Genomic DNA, 17,295 nt, shown 5'->3' with positions numbered 1-17,295 from the left:
CTCACCCTCCATTCTTGACTTTGAAAACGGAGTTCTGTTTCAATCTGTCCCTGCGTGACCACAACCGCCACACAAGATTTATGCGGACCCCACAGTGGAATGTCTTCTTCCTCTCTCTGCAAGGGATGACAAAGGAGGGGAGTAGGGATGGTGTGTGACAGTGAAATCTTCCGAGGTTCCCCGTGGCTAACGTTCTTCCCTTCAGCTCCCCGAAATCATGCCATTGCCAGTGTGTTTTTTTGTCCAAGGGGTGGTCTGCTGTCAGGGGGATCCGGGCTGCTATAAGCAGGCAAAATTACAAGCGTTTTAAAAACTGTAATTCATAGTACACTGATAGCCACTTCTTAGCATGAGCCCCATCCACTTTTTTACCCGTATTGCCTGTTGTTTCTCTGTGTGAACTTGGGACTCCAGTGGACTGCATCTGTATTGCTAATTCCCGCATCACGTCTGCCTGCCATGCCTTGGCTTTTAGTAGCTCTTCTGCTTACGGAAAATGTTCCCTTCTTTCTCTCCCTTCCCCGAACGCTACTTGTCAAAATCCCACTCCTTCAAAACTCACCTCAGCACCTCCTACTGAGAGGCATTTTTCAGCCGCCCCAAAAATGAACAGAATCTTAACACTTTTGAATCTCAATGGTGCTACCTCTTTTAACGTGATTACAGTATTCCGCCTAAAATTATACTTATCTGTATGCTTGCCCATCCCTACTACTTTTCCCCACTGCTTTATAAATAAGATCCCTGAGAACAGCAAAAACTATTTCTAACCCTTGTAGGTATCTGTCTCTTGAAGTATTGGCCGTAAACATTGCGTACTATAGAACTCAGTACACATGTTTCCACTTAATGTTTTGAACACGGTTCTTTTATCTTTTCAGTCTTTTCATTTAAATTATAAGGACTTCAATGCCGGAAACAGAAACACTACAGCTCTGTTCAAATGTATGTTCACACAGACAGCATTTATAGGCTTGAGGTGGAGAGGAAAAGTCACTTTTTCATTTTTATAAGAAAAGTTTCACATTATAATAGTTGGTATTTTAATAGAAGTGTGGACGTTAAGTTATACAGTAGAATTTCGTCGAAGGATTATAAAGTCTTTCCACTTCACGGAATGATAGAACACCTATATAGTCACATTAGTATGAAGTATATATTTTTATGGGTCCGAGAATTTTTTTTAAATACCATTTATCATTAGTTTTGTCTAGATGACATTTTATAATTTCCCCAGTACTATAGAAATATTCCCATGTGTCTGAAATTAGATCTTTCCATAAATAATAAATAAATTCAATATTATATCTATCAATTTTTCTACCGTAAAATTATTCCCCAAACAACAGGACGATGCTGCAATGACTGATTACCCAAGCCATGCTTTTGAAATTGCCATATCGTTGTTATAATTAAGACCACTTTGGGGCTTATCTGCACGAGTATCCTGACATCAGACCAAAACTGCTGATGTGGCTTTAATGTGGATTGGGGCAAGAAAATAAATAGCCTTTCTGTCTGTAAACTTAACTACCATCTTGCAGTTCCTTGACACCCTATGCTGATGCCGTAGAAGTTTTTTTTCCTATCACATGTTCTAAAGCCAACGAGTCAATTCCAATGTCAAAAACAATTATAAGAGTTTAGAATCACAGTTAAAACAGCATACATATGCCCACAGTGAAAATGAGGTAAATATATGCTTTTTTCATAGAAGATCAACAATTTTACTATTAAATAAATATAAAGGTAGTGTTAAAATGATTAACTAAAGTGTATATGTTTCACGCCTATAATTAGGTATTTGTCTTAAGATTGGGTAAATCTAGAGCCTCAGGGAATGGGTTATAAGAGCCCTCATTTACTTCTCCCGGATCCAATTAGTATGTTTTAGAATCCATTCCTATTCAAATCCTAAACTTCTTTTCAGCGGCTGCCTGGATCACTGATCTGTGTGATGGAGGACGGGCTGTGATCTGTGACAGATGTTTTCACCACCATGAAGCAGGGATTTTAATGAAATGCTGCTTAATGCAGGTTATTCTGATGTTGATCCCCTGCTCAACACGGTATAAATGATTCTGAATTGCAGTTAAATTCTCACAAACACTGCCTACCGATGTATTTGCTGAGTTAGAGGGTGTATTAATAGTAAGTGAAACGGTAAATGAAGACCATCTCAGGGGGTAGTTTGTCTATGACTTTTACTCATATCTCAAAGTTGGGGGCCCACTTCTGTCTGAGGATCACTAGTTATTGAATCACCTTTTCTTGTTTAACAACCAGGTATTATCATCTTCTTCTTCTTCTTCTTCTTCTTCATCTTCGTCTTCTTTTTTAGATTGTATTTATTTATTTGAGAAAGAGAGAGAAAGGGGAGGGGCAGAGGGAAAGAGAGAGAGAAAGAGAGTCCCTGATGAGCATGAAGGCTGATATGGGGCTCCAAGATCATGGACCCTGAGATCATGACCTGAGCCAAAATCAAGAGTCTTCTGCCGAGCTGACTGAGGCACCCAGGTGCCCCAACAATCAATATTCTCTGTTCCTAAAATCCAGAAGACTACATAAATAAAGATAGATTAAGTCCAAGGGCTACATAAGTTAAAATAGATTAAATTATCAATAAAATAAGCAATAAATTCCTCCTATACTCTGCTTTTAACAATATAAAGCTTCTCATTTTTATAATTGGCATTATACATAGCATAGGGGTAAGAAACTGGGCTCCATAAATTCTGACCTGTTACCATTATATCATTTAAGTTACATTGGCTCATCCACTTTTTAACTTGTGATGCAGTTTGGGATGTAAAATGAGATCCCCCTACAAAGTACTTATAACAGGGCTAGCCCATAAAAAATGGTTCCATAGTGACAACTTCATACTATATTCTTTTGATTAAAAGATACAGCCCTTTTACCTTTTATCATCTCTGTAATTATGGCATCTTAAAATGGCTGTATTTTAAAACCACAGCAGCCAGACAGCAATTAAAACATAGCTATCTTTGCTAGTACCTGAATTTTATTGTTATTCCTGGTGGCAATAGTGATTCCATGATATTTCTGCCCAAAATAAACAAAAACAGCTAATAACTGTTCCTCAGTTGCTTGCTTAAATCTTTTATTGACATCTTCTGGTACAATTAAAAATGTGCCAACATCAAAACTTAGAAATGAATACCAGTACCTTGGCAGAAAGCCCTGGAGATAGTAGGGAGCTCTTACCAAAAAAAAAAAAAAAATCCTGCATCATCAACACTTTTGATACCACAGGGATGATTCTGTATAGGAGGGCAAACTTTGATGAGTGTGAGTTAAAATGTGACTCAAAAGATTTGGACTCTGGGGGCGCCTCGGTGGCTCAGTGGGTTAAAGCCTCTGCCTTCAGCTCAGGTTATGGTCCCAGGGTCCTGGTATCAAGCCCCGAATCGGGCTCTCTGCTTGGCAGGGAGCCTGCTTCCTCTTCTCTCTCTGCCTGCCTCTCTGCCTACTTGCGATCTTTGTCTGTCAAATAAATAAAATCTAAAAAAGATTTGGACTCTGAACGTAAAGGATATTTAGGAATGTCTTCCCTTTGTATGTGTGCAATTGAGTGACACATTTTTTAAAAACCATGTAAATGAATCCTACAAATCTATTTCAGTAAGTGTACAGTAAAAATTAGGGTTGATCAAGAAACAGTGTAGCATCATTTAACTTGTAGCCATTGCTCTTTCTTTGACGTACAAAATGATAATATATCTTCCAGCCAATGACATCCTAGATTTGAAGAAACATGGTACACTATCATTACTACATGGCTTTTCCAGTAACACTGGGGAAGATCAGACAGCATCAGTTGATTTTAAGCCCCCGTTTCACCACCCTAAAGCCCAATACATTAAAATATGTGGTACTTTAAACCATGTATTTAAGATTTTCAGTTTGGGGGATAACATGTGAAAACACAATGGGTTTTCTCCATCTACAGAATCTCAATCCCCGTGTTTCCCTTCGTCATTTGTACCTTATTTTCTGCTTCTCTGGAGCATAATGCCTCTTTGAGGTCCTCCATAGTCCCCCAAAACAAAAATCATGCATATTACATCGCTTAAAATTGAAGCCGGAAGATGCCAAGTGGTATTAGATGACTATGTAATTTGCCTTCCCAGCAGCGTGCTGGCCACTTAGTATGCGCTAACAAATGACAGGTATCATTGTTACTCTTAATTTCGAAGAAGAGAGAATGGTGAGTTTCCTGTCAGCACCGTAGCTAATCCTCTTCTGTTGTTCATTTCTGTAGGTGGAGCTCACTGTCCAAACAGCAGTGCTTTGCAGGAGGTGCGTGGCTGTAACGAGCATGCCTGCACCGTGTACCACTGGCAAACCGGTCCCTGGGGCCAGTGCATCGAGGACACTTCAGTGTCGTCCTTCAACACGACCACGACTTGGAACGGGGAGGCCTCTTGCTCCGTTGGCATGCAGACAAGGAAAGTCATCTGTGTGCGGGTCAACGTGGGCCAAGTAGGACCCAAAAAGTAAGGGCTTTAGAATGACAAGGGTAAATCCTATGGCCAGCCGTGCAGAGGATTGGCTCAGGCTTCGCTTGCCTTTTGATGCTTGTCACACCTGTCCTCAAGAGCAGGATGTGTTTGTTTTGAATGTCAGCGGCTGATCAAGTTCTAACAGCGAAGGAGTCTTGTACCTGGGATCTGTAAACCCCATAGATATATTTCTGTGTGGTGCCCACTTTCAGTTTTACGGCAGCACTTCTCTCCTTTTATTAGGCTAGTGAGGCTGTGAAAGGAGGGCTTGCTCTGGGCCTGGCTGATCAATAACGACAGTGGATGAAGTCCTAGCAGCGCAGGTCGTCTGTGACCTCCTGTGTACCCGTAGGCTATGGACTCTGCCACTCTGGTTTAATTGGGCTCTAGCCTTCTATGATCTGCCTTTCATTTTCCCTAGAAAATACTATATCAAAAATACTGAAGCCAAACTTATTACATCTTTTAATGGTTAAATGAATAAGCCATTTACTTCTGAAAGAGAGCCTTGGGATAGGATGAGTGCTATGGTAAGTAGAAAAACCATCAGTTTCTCACTGTGGTTACAAATAGTGTAATAACAAGGCAAAGGATTTGCTGGAGGGGAGGACAAATAACCAGAAGAGTTGGCATATTATATGTTCCCTGTGAGAAATATGAACGAAAACATGTCACGGCATAACTGAGCTAATCAATTATTTGAGAAAATTAATAAATCAACTCCAAAAACGTATTCCTTTAAGGGTGGGGGCACTTTTATCTTTTGAGATATAGACAGCATAAATCTTTTAGAATTCAAATCTCCTTAGCCATGTAAGACAGGGAAAGTCAAACCAGTCAGGTTTGCTCTGGTATGAAAACAGCCTCGAAATTTCCAAACACTTGGCCAGGTGCTTCAGTATCATGTGTGACCTTAAGCATGCTCCTTAACCGATTCTGGCCTTAGTTTTTGAAGTTAATTGAAAGGATTTGATTTAAAAAATAGTAATATAAGCACTCAATAAATCTGGGAAAATATTATTTTCCCTTAAAAATTTGAGATCCTTTCTAATGTTTTGGGGAAATGATAATAATGTAGCTGATGTGTGGAAAACTTCAGGGGATAAATAATAATCCCATTAAGAGTTCTTATTATGTGGCCAGGGTACCAGGCATTAAGGATATTTTGCCCCCATACTTCATTTGATTATATAATTTGAAATTCTGAAACATTAGGAAATACATGCCAGGAAGACTGGAATAAATTGAGAAACTATTCCACATCCTTAATAGGTAGCCCCAAACCACTATTTTAATAGATATAATGCTGAAGTTGTAAACCATGTAACACAGGGAGTTAATGGGTAGTGTATTAAAATTCTCTGGCACTAACAGCAGGGGCAGAAGTGCCAAGCCCTGGAAGATTCTGGGTGTTGCTGGGATGAGCATACAGGTAGATATACTTGCTGCGGAGGGCTGTGACCTGACCAACCTGGCACAGGATTATGGGTTATTATGCTGAGCTGCTACAAGTGAGCTCGCTCCGTTCCTGTTCACAGTTCATCACCGACAAATAGCGCTGTTGATGTTTTCCTCACTTACCACGTTACAGTCTGTTTTTGCTAAGCAGTAGATATACATGTGTATAAACCTATGTGTGAAAGAGCCTGATGGATGGATGTCATTAAATCATTCAATAGGAAGGCTATCCTGAAGCCTCATGTCCAGCCACCACAATAATCCATTAAAAATTTCCTTTGCCCTTGCAGCCTTTATCCAATGACCTGGATGCGTGTATAGATTTGTCAAGTTAAATGGATTTACTTTGCCATTAAAGTTCTGAAAAATTAAGCAAATACTGTGAATCCAGGAGATGATGATACTGCCCTTATCCCTAACAGCTAGGTTAAATTCAGTGAATGCTTTTCAGTGCTAGGCATTTGAAACAAAAATGCAAATAGAAACATTGTTTTAAACTCCTCTTAATAAAACAGATTACTGTGCAATGGTAAAATCAATGTTATTGATCTTATCTATCCTCCGAGTAACAAACTTCAACTCCTATCACATCTGTTTAATTTGACCTTGAATAAGATTTGGGGGGAAATCAATTCCTTGATTTAAACCACAAACACTAAATACAAACAGTACAAAGGAGAAAAGAAGCATGTAGACTGAACCAATTGCTTCACCAAAGGAAGTCTGAATTCGTTTTATTGGATGTAATCTAGCCTGTATAATTTATCTTTGTGTGTTCATTTAACGGCTTTGTTGTTAGTAATTTTATTCTCCACAGTTAGCCAAGTATCTTGCTGTGGATATTTCAAAACTAAAACTGAATTTTGGAGGTTGTCAATGATAACACTGTAAATTCCATTGATTTATAAAGGGCTAAAATTTGAAGAGTTTGCTATGAATGCTCTTCCATTATTAAAATTGTAAAATTGCTTCATTGAGAAGGAGTGCCTCCAGTAATAATTATTAATCAATAATTCCATAATTCCAAAATAATTAACAGTATTATATGTGGGGTTTTGCCATACAATGTTTTCTAGCTAATGCAGGTTACATTATAATTCTAGATATTTATAATTTTATTTCTAACAATTCATTAACTTCTGTGACTCCCATCTAAATTTCTTTGTTGTCCCAGCAATTAGGAAAATCCAAGATTATCCTCAACATAAACCAGGGAGATTATTTCTTTTTGAAATCTTGAGTCCAATATATTTTTCAAACATACTTCCAAATAAACCCTAGTGTTATAGAGTGAAAGAGGAAAGCATGTATCTGTATAATTGAATAGAACATAATATTTATGTATGAGATGGAACATGTAGATAAATAAGTGTAATACAAGTTATATAAAAAGTGAAGTGTCAGCAAAGTGCTATAAAGATATTATGGAAAGGAGATTAATGATGTTTTGGGGTTTTTTTTTTTCTACTCATAGTTCAGTTGTGAAAATCTGATTAATCTATTTGTTAAAAAGCAATTTATCCTGACCTACAGAAAATTTGACTTCTGCCATCAGGAGTGTTTTTAAATCCCATTTTTCACTAATTTGCCAAGTTATTCCAGCAACTAGTAATACTAGTGGTTGTTGGTTTATTTCTTCGCTGCCTCTTAGCTTCTTTGTCAGAGATTTATATGACGTCAAAAGAGAACTCCTTAGGAATCAGAACAATAAGTTACTTTTAGTCATATGAATTATGCTGTTATGTTTCATTGTCCTTAAGATACATCCTCTTCTAGAGTAAATGCTAGTGGTCAATATTTGACCAGTAGAAATGGTAGAATCAGCTCTTGAAGATACAGAGAAGAATTGGGAAAGTTAAAAAAAAAATCACTTGAATATACAATCAATAAGACAGTGTACTCAAAGCTCATACATCAGCTTCCTAAAGTTATCTTTTAAAAAGTGAAAACTCTTATATAAATTAAGACATTTCAGTGTTTTCTCATTTTCTTTCTCTTGTGTTCCTAATAAATGTTTGCTGTATTTTTAAAAATAATTTAATTAATTTTACTGTAATTTGTCAAAATCACAGTGTTTTATTTTTCTTTGAATTATTAGTTGACTATTTTTGTTTTATCTACATTTACTCTTTTGTCCCCAATATTTATAATTTTAATATATAAATATATTTAATTTATTTAATAATTTAATTTATAAATATATTTAATTTTAATTTATAAATATATATTTAAAATCCCATAATTAGGATAAATTGAAACTGGGGATAATGGAAGACAAAATAAGAATAGAGACACTAAATGAAATCAGAAATAAAGCAAAAAACTGCTTATCATAATACTCTATATACATTTATTGTTTTGTTATTATAAAATATATAGCTATAAATATCCTCTTGAAGCATGTACTGTATATTGAATATATTCCATTACAAATTTTATGTTATGCCATGCATATTTTATAGAAATAAACTGTAGAAAAACCTGGAAACTTATAATCAGCAATAAGCCTATTATACAGAGATGCAGAATTAGTCCTTAAATTAGTGATTTGAATTTCCACAAATTTCTTTTAGAGCATGTTAGAAAATACGTATTTATTAATGGAGAGATTTTTATAAGGAGTTACAGTATAATTAATTTATTTTGTTCTAGTAACACAATTACTATTATTAAATCTATACATCCTGCCTTGCGAAGCTTTACTGAGGTCCAGTTTGGAAGAATCATGTAGTTGTATAGTTCTTAGAAAAAATGAACAGGCTCCTAGAAGTTAAATAATACAAGTTGATGACTGTTTAGCCATTTTAGTAATGAAAAATTTAAGGATACTAAATTACCTGGTTTTCTGGGTTACCAAAGAGGCCAAGTAATTTCCCTTTGCGTTTCCTAGGTGTCCTGAAAGCCTTCGACCTGAAACAGTGAGGCCCTGTCTCCTTCCTTGCAGGAAGGACTGTCTTGTGACGCCATATAGTGACTGGACATCATGTCCCACCTCATGTAAAGAAGGTATGAGCTCCAGAGTTCTGCAGATCACTCACCTAGAAAACACTCACCAGGCAGGACCTCCAGGTTCTTCTGGCTGAGCAGTGTTTGTGCTTCTCACATGGGACTGTGTAATCCTGGTTTGTCGTGCATGCCGTAAAATTCTAGTTTCCTTCTAGAAAATAGCCAGCTTTCAAGAGCCAAACAGATGAGTTTTATGCCAAAAACTGATTTAAGACTATATGATGTAGATCGAAATGAGTAGATTTTAGGCTTTATTCTATTAATAAGGTTTCCTTTAACGTTATTCTAAAAGAATGTGTAGTGTCCCCGTGTATTTCAGAAAGAACATACAACAATCTTATCCGTCCTCATGGCTTCCAGCCCTCTTACTGGCAAGAAATAGATAGCCATGGGCCCAGATTCACCATAAAATTCAATTATGCAGCCCCCAAGGCTGCAAATAAAGGAAAGAGAACAATGGCTGGATTAGACCTCTTCTAACACTTACCTGCCATGAGGCATTTGCAAGATGAGGATTTCCTCCCAGTTTGGTTGGTTTTGTTTTTATTTCTCACAAAGACTCTTTAATATCATGGCAGACACTTTGATAACCGAGTGTCTTTTTCTCAGAAAGTGTCCTTTCTCATTGCTGCTGAGAAGGATATCCATATCCTCCAGGTGACTTACGGAATACTCGAAGGAATTTTCTCTGTGTCCTGGGTGACACTCTCCTTTTTTTTTTTTTTTTTTTAATTTTACTCTCCCAGCAAATACTGATAGTTTTTCTTAAATTTATTTTGTGTTTTTATCTTATTTAAGCTTCTGGACTCTTACTAAAGAGATTCAATTAAGAGTCAACTTCTTGAAGGGCCTGGGTGGTCCAGCTGGTTAAGCACTTGACTCTTGATTTCAGCTCAGGTCATGATCCCAGGGTGGTGAGGTCTAGCCCCACGTCCATGTTCCACATTCAGTGCAGAGTCTGAGATTCTCTCTCCCTCCCCCTCTGTCTTTTCCCACTGTTTATTCTCTTTCTCTCTAAGCAAATGAAATAATTAAAAAGAAAAAGATGTATCAACTTCTAGATTAACCACTATTTTAAATTGCCAAAAATATTTAAATCATTAAGATGTTATATGAGATCATAAATTTAATAATGGATTGTTTTTACAGAGTGATTATCATTTTATACAGTTAAAACATGGGTTCCTTTTTACGCTTTTTAAAAAAATTTAGGTACCTTTGAAACATCAAATAAAATTAAACCATAAAGTGAGCAAGAATATAAAATTTTTATTTTAAAAGTCTTTTAAGACACCTAAACCGGTTTTGGTGTAAAAAGTTTTAAGCATTAACATTTTCAAAACAATGTTAATGGCATTAAACTTAATCATAAACCAGTGTCACTGACAATTTTTCCATTTTCTTCTTTTATTTGCTTAAAAACTAAATAGCAGATGATATCATCTGGCTTGGTCATAATCAGCAACAGAATGATATTTTATCAGTCAACATTTCTGTGGTAAATATTAGTTATTCATCACTACAGTAAAAAAGCTTATTGATTACATGGAATTCATGTGCTTTCAAAATTTATTCTTAATGTTTTTATACATAATGTTCATGTTAGTATAAGGCAATTATTTAATAATTCCAAAAATGTGCAGTTACACTTATAATCATGTAGTTAATAAACTAACACAAACATAATATTTTTAATGAAAATGAAAGGCAAGAAAAACCTTTGCCTTTTTCTTATATTAAATACTTCCTTGTACTGGGTAAAGTATTTTAAAATAAAATTTGAAATGCTCTAAAGTATTTCAAGGAAATAAAGTTGAAGAACACAAAATATTCCATTAAACTGATTCTAGGATAGTCACAAAAGTGAGGAATCAGGTAAGTAATTCGCATTTCTTTAGGTCTTCATTTGAAATTAGTTTGGGATATTAGGATATATCCAGGAATTAGAGACTATTTTAGTAGCCTATGAATTTTCTAGTGTAGGGAAAAGGAACAAAAGATATATGCCTGGAAAAGAAACAAAAGATGTAATTAATTATAAAAATACTGTAATTTAAAATTGAATAATATAATTTTTATTTTGATTTCTGCTGAATTTTATAGTACCAAGAAAGTGATTTGCTCTTCTCTATTTTGACCATTTATAATTTATTAAAATTATGTGACAAACTATGATTACTTGAATTAGGCCTTTTAATTAAATTTAGCAGGCATATGAAGAAATAACTGTAAATACTATGTACATGTTAATTAAATTAATACTTATTGGTGTATATATATGCATAAATACTTATTGAATTTCTTACTTATTGCTTCCTATATAAAACTGGTACATTACTGGCCCTGTAGAGAAGACACAGTCCCTGACTTCAGTGAGATTTTGATTTCATTTAAAATACAGAATAGCATGAGTTCTAAAATGTAAAACTCTTCAATATAAACCAGATAATGTTAAGACTTGATTCAATAAAATTTAGTTGTAAAACAGAGCTCTAAGGAAGGGAAGGGGGAAATATTGTGGAAAAAAATAGTAGGGAAAACCTTGTTGAAGGTGGAAGCAATCGTTTTGAAAGCAGGAACATAAAAAAGAATCCCAAGGGAGGATCAAAAGCACCAGGAAGACTCTTAGGTGACCATGTGAAGGTATGTTATTTAAGAGGAAAGAGACAGAGAATAGGGAGAAAAATCAAGATGTGATGCTGGAAAGAAGAATAGAGACAAGTTATGGAAAACCAAGTTGGGCTTATGTCTAGCAGGACACAATTTTTAGTTTTTGAGCATACATATAAATAGTGGGTTTTATGATATAATGGAATGAATGAACTTCAAATCAGCAAATCTTTGAACACCTCTTCTTGGCCACGTAGCAGCCCTGTAAGCTTATGCAAGATACTTAAGCTCACCAGGCCTTGCTTATAACATCTATGGTGGTTCTGTAGCACAAATGAGATAATGTATGGGACGGTGCTCTATGCTTTGTGAACCATGATCCAACTGACATATAATTTATTGGTTAGCCTATTATTGATTTGATGATTGATTGACTGACCTATCTATCCATCCATCTATCCACCCATCCTGTATTTTCTTTTTATTTAAGTTCCTGTAGGAAATAACCTTCATGCTGCATATGGTTAATTTCTGGTGAATGCAGTCTAAATGTTGTCTTTCTTAGAAGTTTGTGTATCAGTGTGAGAAAAGTATTTAGATCATGATGAAGAAAAAAGTGATCATTACTTAAGTATTTGTTGACATGTTTACTGATACTTGTTTTTAAATACTCATTATGTAATTAAACATCATAAATATTATTTTAAGCAATTATCTATTTTTTCCTTTCTGTGGAGATGTCTCAAATAAATTTAATATTTTAAATTTTAAATATAAATGATATAGCAGTAAACAAGGAAATCAATGTTCCTTGCTCTCAAGAAGCTTACAGTCTGGTGGTATGAGACAGACTGGGCATTTAATGATTGTTCTAATCTCTCAATGAGTATGAAGGATCAAGGCATGGGTGAAGGGGGTCTTGAGAAAAGAAAAGATGTGCCATCATTTTGGAGAATGCAGAAGCAGACAAGCTAATAACATAGAATTTCTAGGCAACGTGGACACCCCACTTAGTTATGTGTTTAAAAAGGGATTCCTCAGAGCAGTTGTCATTGTTTCTCCAGCCATGTTCAGCTGCCTGAGTGCAGAAAAAGTATAACCAAATAATTGGTTTTGACTAGAATTGGGGTTTTTCTAGGAGATTACAAGGGAAAAAGAGAGGAGCAGGGAATCAAGGGTGTTCTCAAGGGAGTCTCCATTGTAGTAATGAAGGTGGAATCTCAGTTGGGTTGGGATGGAAGTGAGGTCATGAAAGGAATGATAGATAATGAAGAAGTAATAAGGACAGTGGACTGGCAGTCTCAACTGAGTTTGAAGAATTTTAGTAAAATGAGAACCGAATCTGTTGAACTGGAAGGTTAGGAGGAATGACAGGAAAGTAAGATGTTTTAAGATGAGAGTGTACAAGTACTAATGATAATCAAGGGCTGAACAGAAAGCGCTAGTAATGGATTTGAAACAGAGGAAAAGGTCATTGAAGATGAGGAGGTACAGTAATTCAGAGCCTAGCACCTTGCCTGGAATAACCATGTGGTTGCCAAAGCTAGCAGAGTGGTGGCTGGGGTAGGAAGAGAAAGGATCGCATTGAGGGACATTCTAAAGTGGTTAATTAATGAAATGTTAGTAGCTGGCTGCTGCGAGGTGGGTATCTGAAGGAATGCTGGTGACAGAGGAGCTGGAGATTTTTAAAGATAAAAGGAGAAGAAAAGTCTAGGAAATGTGTAGAATCCGCTTCACTGGCAAAAAGTGTGAAGTGAAGGAAACTTTCCAAGAAGAGATGGGAGATGAGAGACCATGTGTTCTAATGGGGGTCTGGGTGGGAGGATTAGAAGATGGAATAAAATGAGAAACTCGAAGATCAGGTTACACACGTAGGGAGTGCTGTGGGTCCAAATGGTGATGGAAGACGTGGGGGTGTTGGGAGGGGGTCGTGGCAGTGGTGCTCGTTTCTTGTGAGTGACAGACATGTGAGGTATAGAATGAGTTTAGTTGGCTGTCTCTTGAAGGATTTAGTAACCGCTGTGAATTAAAATGCACGGTGCCACTAGGATACTGTTCTCGCCCCTGGAGCTCCTGGGTGGTGGTGGCCAAGGAGTCCAAGAATGCCAGCTCAGAAACCTGCTGTCCTGTGACAGGCTCTCGAGAGCAGGGCTGTGTTTGGTTAAACCGGGTCATCTCAGCAGGAGCAGAAGACCAGCCCTGCTTATTCTATTTGGAAGCTTTGTATTGAGTCTCACATAACAAAAGGCTTTCAGAAACCCTAAACCTAGGCACTCAGACTTAAAAAGAATAACTCTAATTGTGTATTGAGGAAATAAAGCCAAGGGAATGAGACAGGGGTTTGCTGTTGGACAACGGTGCCAAGATGCATTGTATACCCAGAGAAGCCTTTTCTGTTTTTGCCTGTAGACTGCTTTAACTGATAATAGCAATACAATGGTGTTATAGAAGACTAGCCTATTGTTGTAAGGGTGGGGGGAAAGCAATGACATGTGGTTAGGGTTTTTTATTTTCCTTTTCATTATTTGGTATGAAATGGGAATAATCCAGGCTTCATTGAAATAACACTGACTTCCGCACACAATTAAAAATAGTAAATGGAGTTCTATGTTCAAGGACAGATAATAGCAACAGAAAATTAACTCAAGGATGGGGTGCTTATTTAATTCTTCAGGTAAAGTCTAAATCTTATTAGAGCTTTAAACTTAAGAAAAGGTGGGGCCACCCTCCCTTTAAAAATCATTTTAAGAAGTAAGATTACGCTGTAGTATTGCAGAAGATGGACTAGAATAACTTAGCATGCCAGGAAAAACAAAAAGAATTATTTGAAATGTCATTCAGCCCTCTCTCAAGATGTGTCTTGAAAAATCAATGCCGATAAGGATCAGTATTGAGTAAAGGGTAGTTTTAATCCTCAAACCAGTTCACTTGTTACCTTTTTCCAGATTTTTATAAATTTTTATGCGGGACTCTTCTAAAAAATAGGAAACATTTATGCCTATAAGTACTTGTAACTATAATCTTAAAAATATCAGTACTTTTGATTAAATAATACATTTCACTCTTCAAATTCTGTCCACTCCTTTTTTCTAATACATTTATTGACTTGAAAGCTAGAAGGGATATTGCAGAGAAGTCTAGTCTACCTTGATGCCCTGAAGCAATACGGCACTAGAATTACCCCCAAAGATATGAAAACTCCCTTTACATTTTGCTTCTTGCATGAAACATTTCCCTTTAAATTTCCTAGCACTCCGGTGCTCAATTTGCCATCCATCCTGTGTCTAGCTTAACAAATCTTGGTTTTGCCTGCCCTTTAAATCCTTCCATCAAGTAAATTATCTGGTGAAATTTATATTGAATATCATAAGATAATCTGTAAGATGCTATAATATAACTACATGAGAGACTGCATATCCTCATTATCACGTAATTGTTTTTGAGTATCTAACTCCTTTTTCTGTTGCTATCCTAGATAGATATTTTCACTATAAGCACAATAGGTATATTTCTTTATTTTCCCCATGTTTATTATTTCCAATGAACAAAACAATCCCTTATTTTTTATTAATTTTCAGTGCACAGACTTTGTACCCATGTGCTTCCTACTATAAGGAAGTGGATAAAAAGAAACAGAAGGTGCTACCTAACAATCCACTTGAGAAGTGAAATAAATGTGTCTGCTCACCCAGCAAATATCTATTAGATCCTTACCATATGTGACTGGTGGTCTGTGTCCTAAGACACAAAGATAAATGGAAAACTAAGGATGTCTATCAACCACATGCAATAACTGAGTGCGAATGTATACAGGAAACTATGAAGGTTGTAAAACTCCAGCTTTGCCCGCTCAAGTTATTAGTGAGAAACCTTCCACTTTTCTTTCTAAATATGTGCCATAGCTCTCTCTTTGTCTGTATTCTGATCGGAGGGCTCTCTAACCTGGCTGAGCTCCACAGTGCTGTTTCTTTGAGTATACAAGTAATTTCGTAACTGAGACCTGAGAGTCCGCGTACCTCCCAGTGGAGAGAAACACGGATATCGTGACACTTCCTGTGTAACCCCATTAAATTTCCTCTGTAGGTGTTACAGCTTTGGATTGTTCTGCTTTCATCAGCTCACAGTCACTGTTCTGTGGGCCACACAAGGGCAAGGTATTTGAACCTTTTTTAAGAATAAGTGGATTGCCAGTGTGGAATCAATTGTGGAAGTGAAAAGAGTTATCGTGATCTTATATATCAAATACAAGCTCGTGGACGTTGTGATGAAAAGACACTAGAATGTTTCAGAGTTGTACCTGAGGTGAAATTTTTGCTTTGAGGTTGAAAAATGAAGTAGGATTGAGACACTGTCTGCTGCTTCTATCACAGGAACTAACTCTCACAGGAGCAGCACTGCCTGTGTCCCTTGTGACAGTTAGTGATGCAGAGCTTTTAGTGTATAAGGGGCCATTGAGGCTGAACTAATTGTCTTCTCCAGGTTCCAGATCCCTGGGTCTCAATTCCATGTCTGTTGTCTACCTGCATGTAGACAACATGGTTGGCGAGTTACGCACTCTGAGAACCTTGGCCGTCCTGGAAACAAAGACCCACTCCTCCATGTTCTTATGTTCTTTCTTTCTTTCCCTATTAAACAAACAACCACCTCCTTCCTTCCCCCAATGCTAACCAAATAATAAGAATGAATATGCAGTTTGTATACTCTTTTAAAAAGATGAAAGACCATAATGTTAAGAAAAGAAAAGAAAAATAGTAGAAAGTGTAAAAGAAGGATGGAGTCAGGTAGTACATGGAGTTGGGGAAAGGGGACAGGAAGAGAAAAATCACACTGTGAAGTCAAAGTTAAGGTAAGCTCCTGTAATTCAGAAGGAAATTAGCCCTGAGATTCTGGTGAACAAAGCAAAAAATAGAAGCCTTAAGAGTCTTAACAGATTGTCAAGGGAAACAAAATTTTCCTAGCTCTAAATTATTAGAGGAATTTATCACCTGGACCTTAAAATAGGGGCCACTGGAACAACATAATGGATGGAGGCAGCATTAGCAACTTTATTAGAAGTCCCTTTGGTGTTTCTTAGATCTTTCCTAGATAGATGATTTTTAATATGTAAAAGTTGCAACTGGTATTCAAACTGCTATTGTTTAAATTTTTTTAAAAAAGTCTTTGACAGTATTTTCACATTCTTTTTTTTTTTTTTTAAGATTTTATTTATTTACTTGACAGAGATCTCAAGTAGGCAGAGCGGCAGGCAGAGAGAGAGGTGGGGGAAGCAGTCTCCTCGCTGAGCAGAGAGCCCGATGCAAGGCTTGATTCCAGGACTCTGGGATCATGACCTGAGCTGAAGGCAGAGGCCTAACCCACTGAGCCACCCAGGCACCCCAGTATTTTCACATTCTTTAATTCTCTGCTACTCACTACCTCCAGCCCCTAACCTCCTACTTCCTTACCTGTCGTATTCTAATTATTCACTGAAATAGTTAATATAATCACTAGTAGTAGAGGTTTTCACCATGATGGGAATAATCCTAAAAACTTAAATTGGGATTTAGAATCTTAAATTGGGAATCTTAAATTGGGATAAAATATGCAAGGTCATCTATTCCAGTAGATCTCAAACCTGGCTGTTCATTCACAGTTCCCTAGCAAGCTTTGTAAAAATCTGATTCCCAAATCCAGCTCTCAGAGATTCTGACTTAGT

General features: G+C 36.7%; 1 protein-coding gene across 2 annotated transcripts in view; it reads left to right on the top strand.

The window, feature by feature from the left end:
• THSD7A (thrombospondin type 1 domain containing 7A) overlaps positions 1-17,295 on the top strand; it is a 439,132-nt gene that overhangs the window by 351,615 nt on the left and 70,222 nt on the right. For both annotated transcript variants that reach the window (XM_044246118.1, XM_044246117.1), the window contains 2 exons: positions 4,286-4,520; positions 8,875-8,990. In XM_044246118.1, coding sequence (XP_044102053.1) covers positions 4,286-4,520; positions 8,875-8,990 — 351 coding nt within the window. The remainder of the gene's footprint in view (positions 1-4,285; positions 4,521-8,874; positions 8,991-17,295) is intronic.

Source organism: Neovison vison, chromosome 4, assembly GCF_020171115.1.
Source record: "Neovison vison isolate M4711 chromosome 4, ASM_NN_V1, whole genome shotgun sequence".
Taxonomy (NCBI): Eukaryota; Metazoa; Chordata; class Mammalia; order Carnivora; family Mustelidae; genus Neogale; species Neogale vison.
Note: the sequence above shows the minus strand (reverse complement) of the source record. Positions and strands in the feature narration are given on the sequence as shown.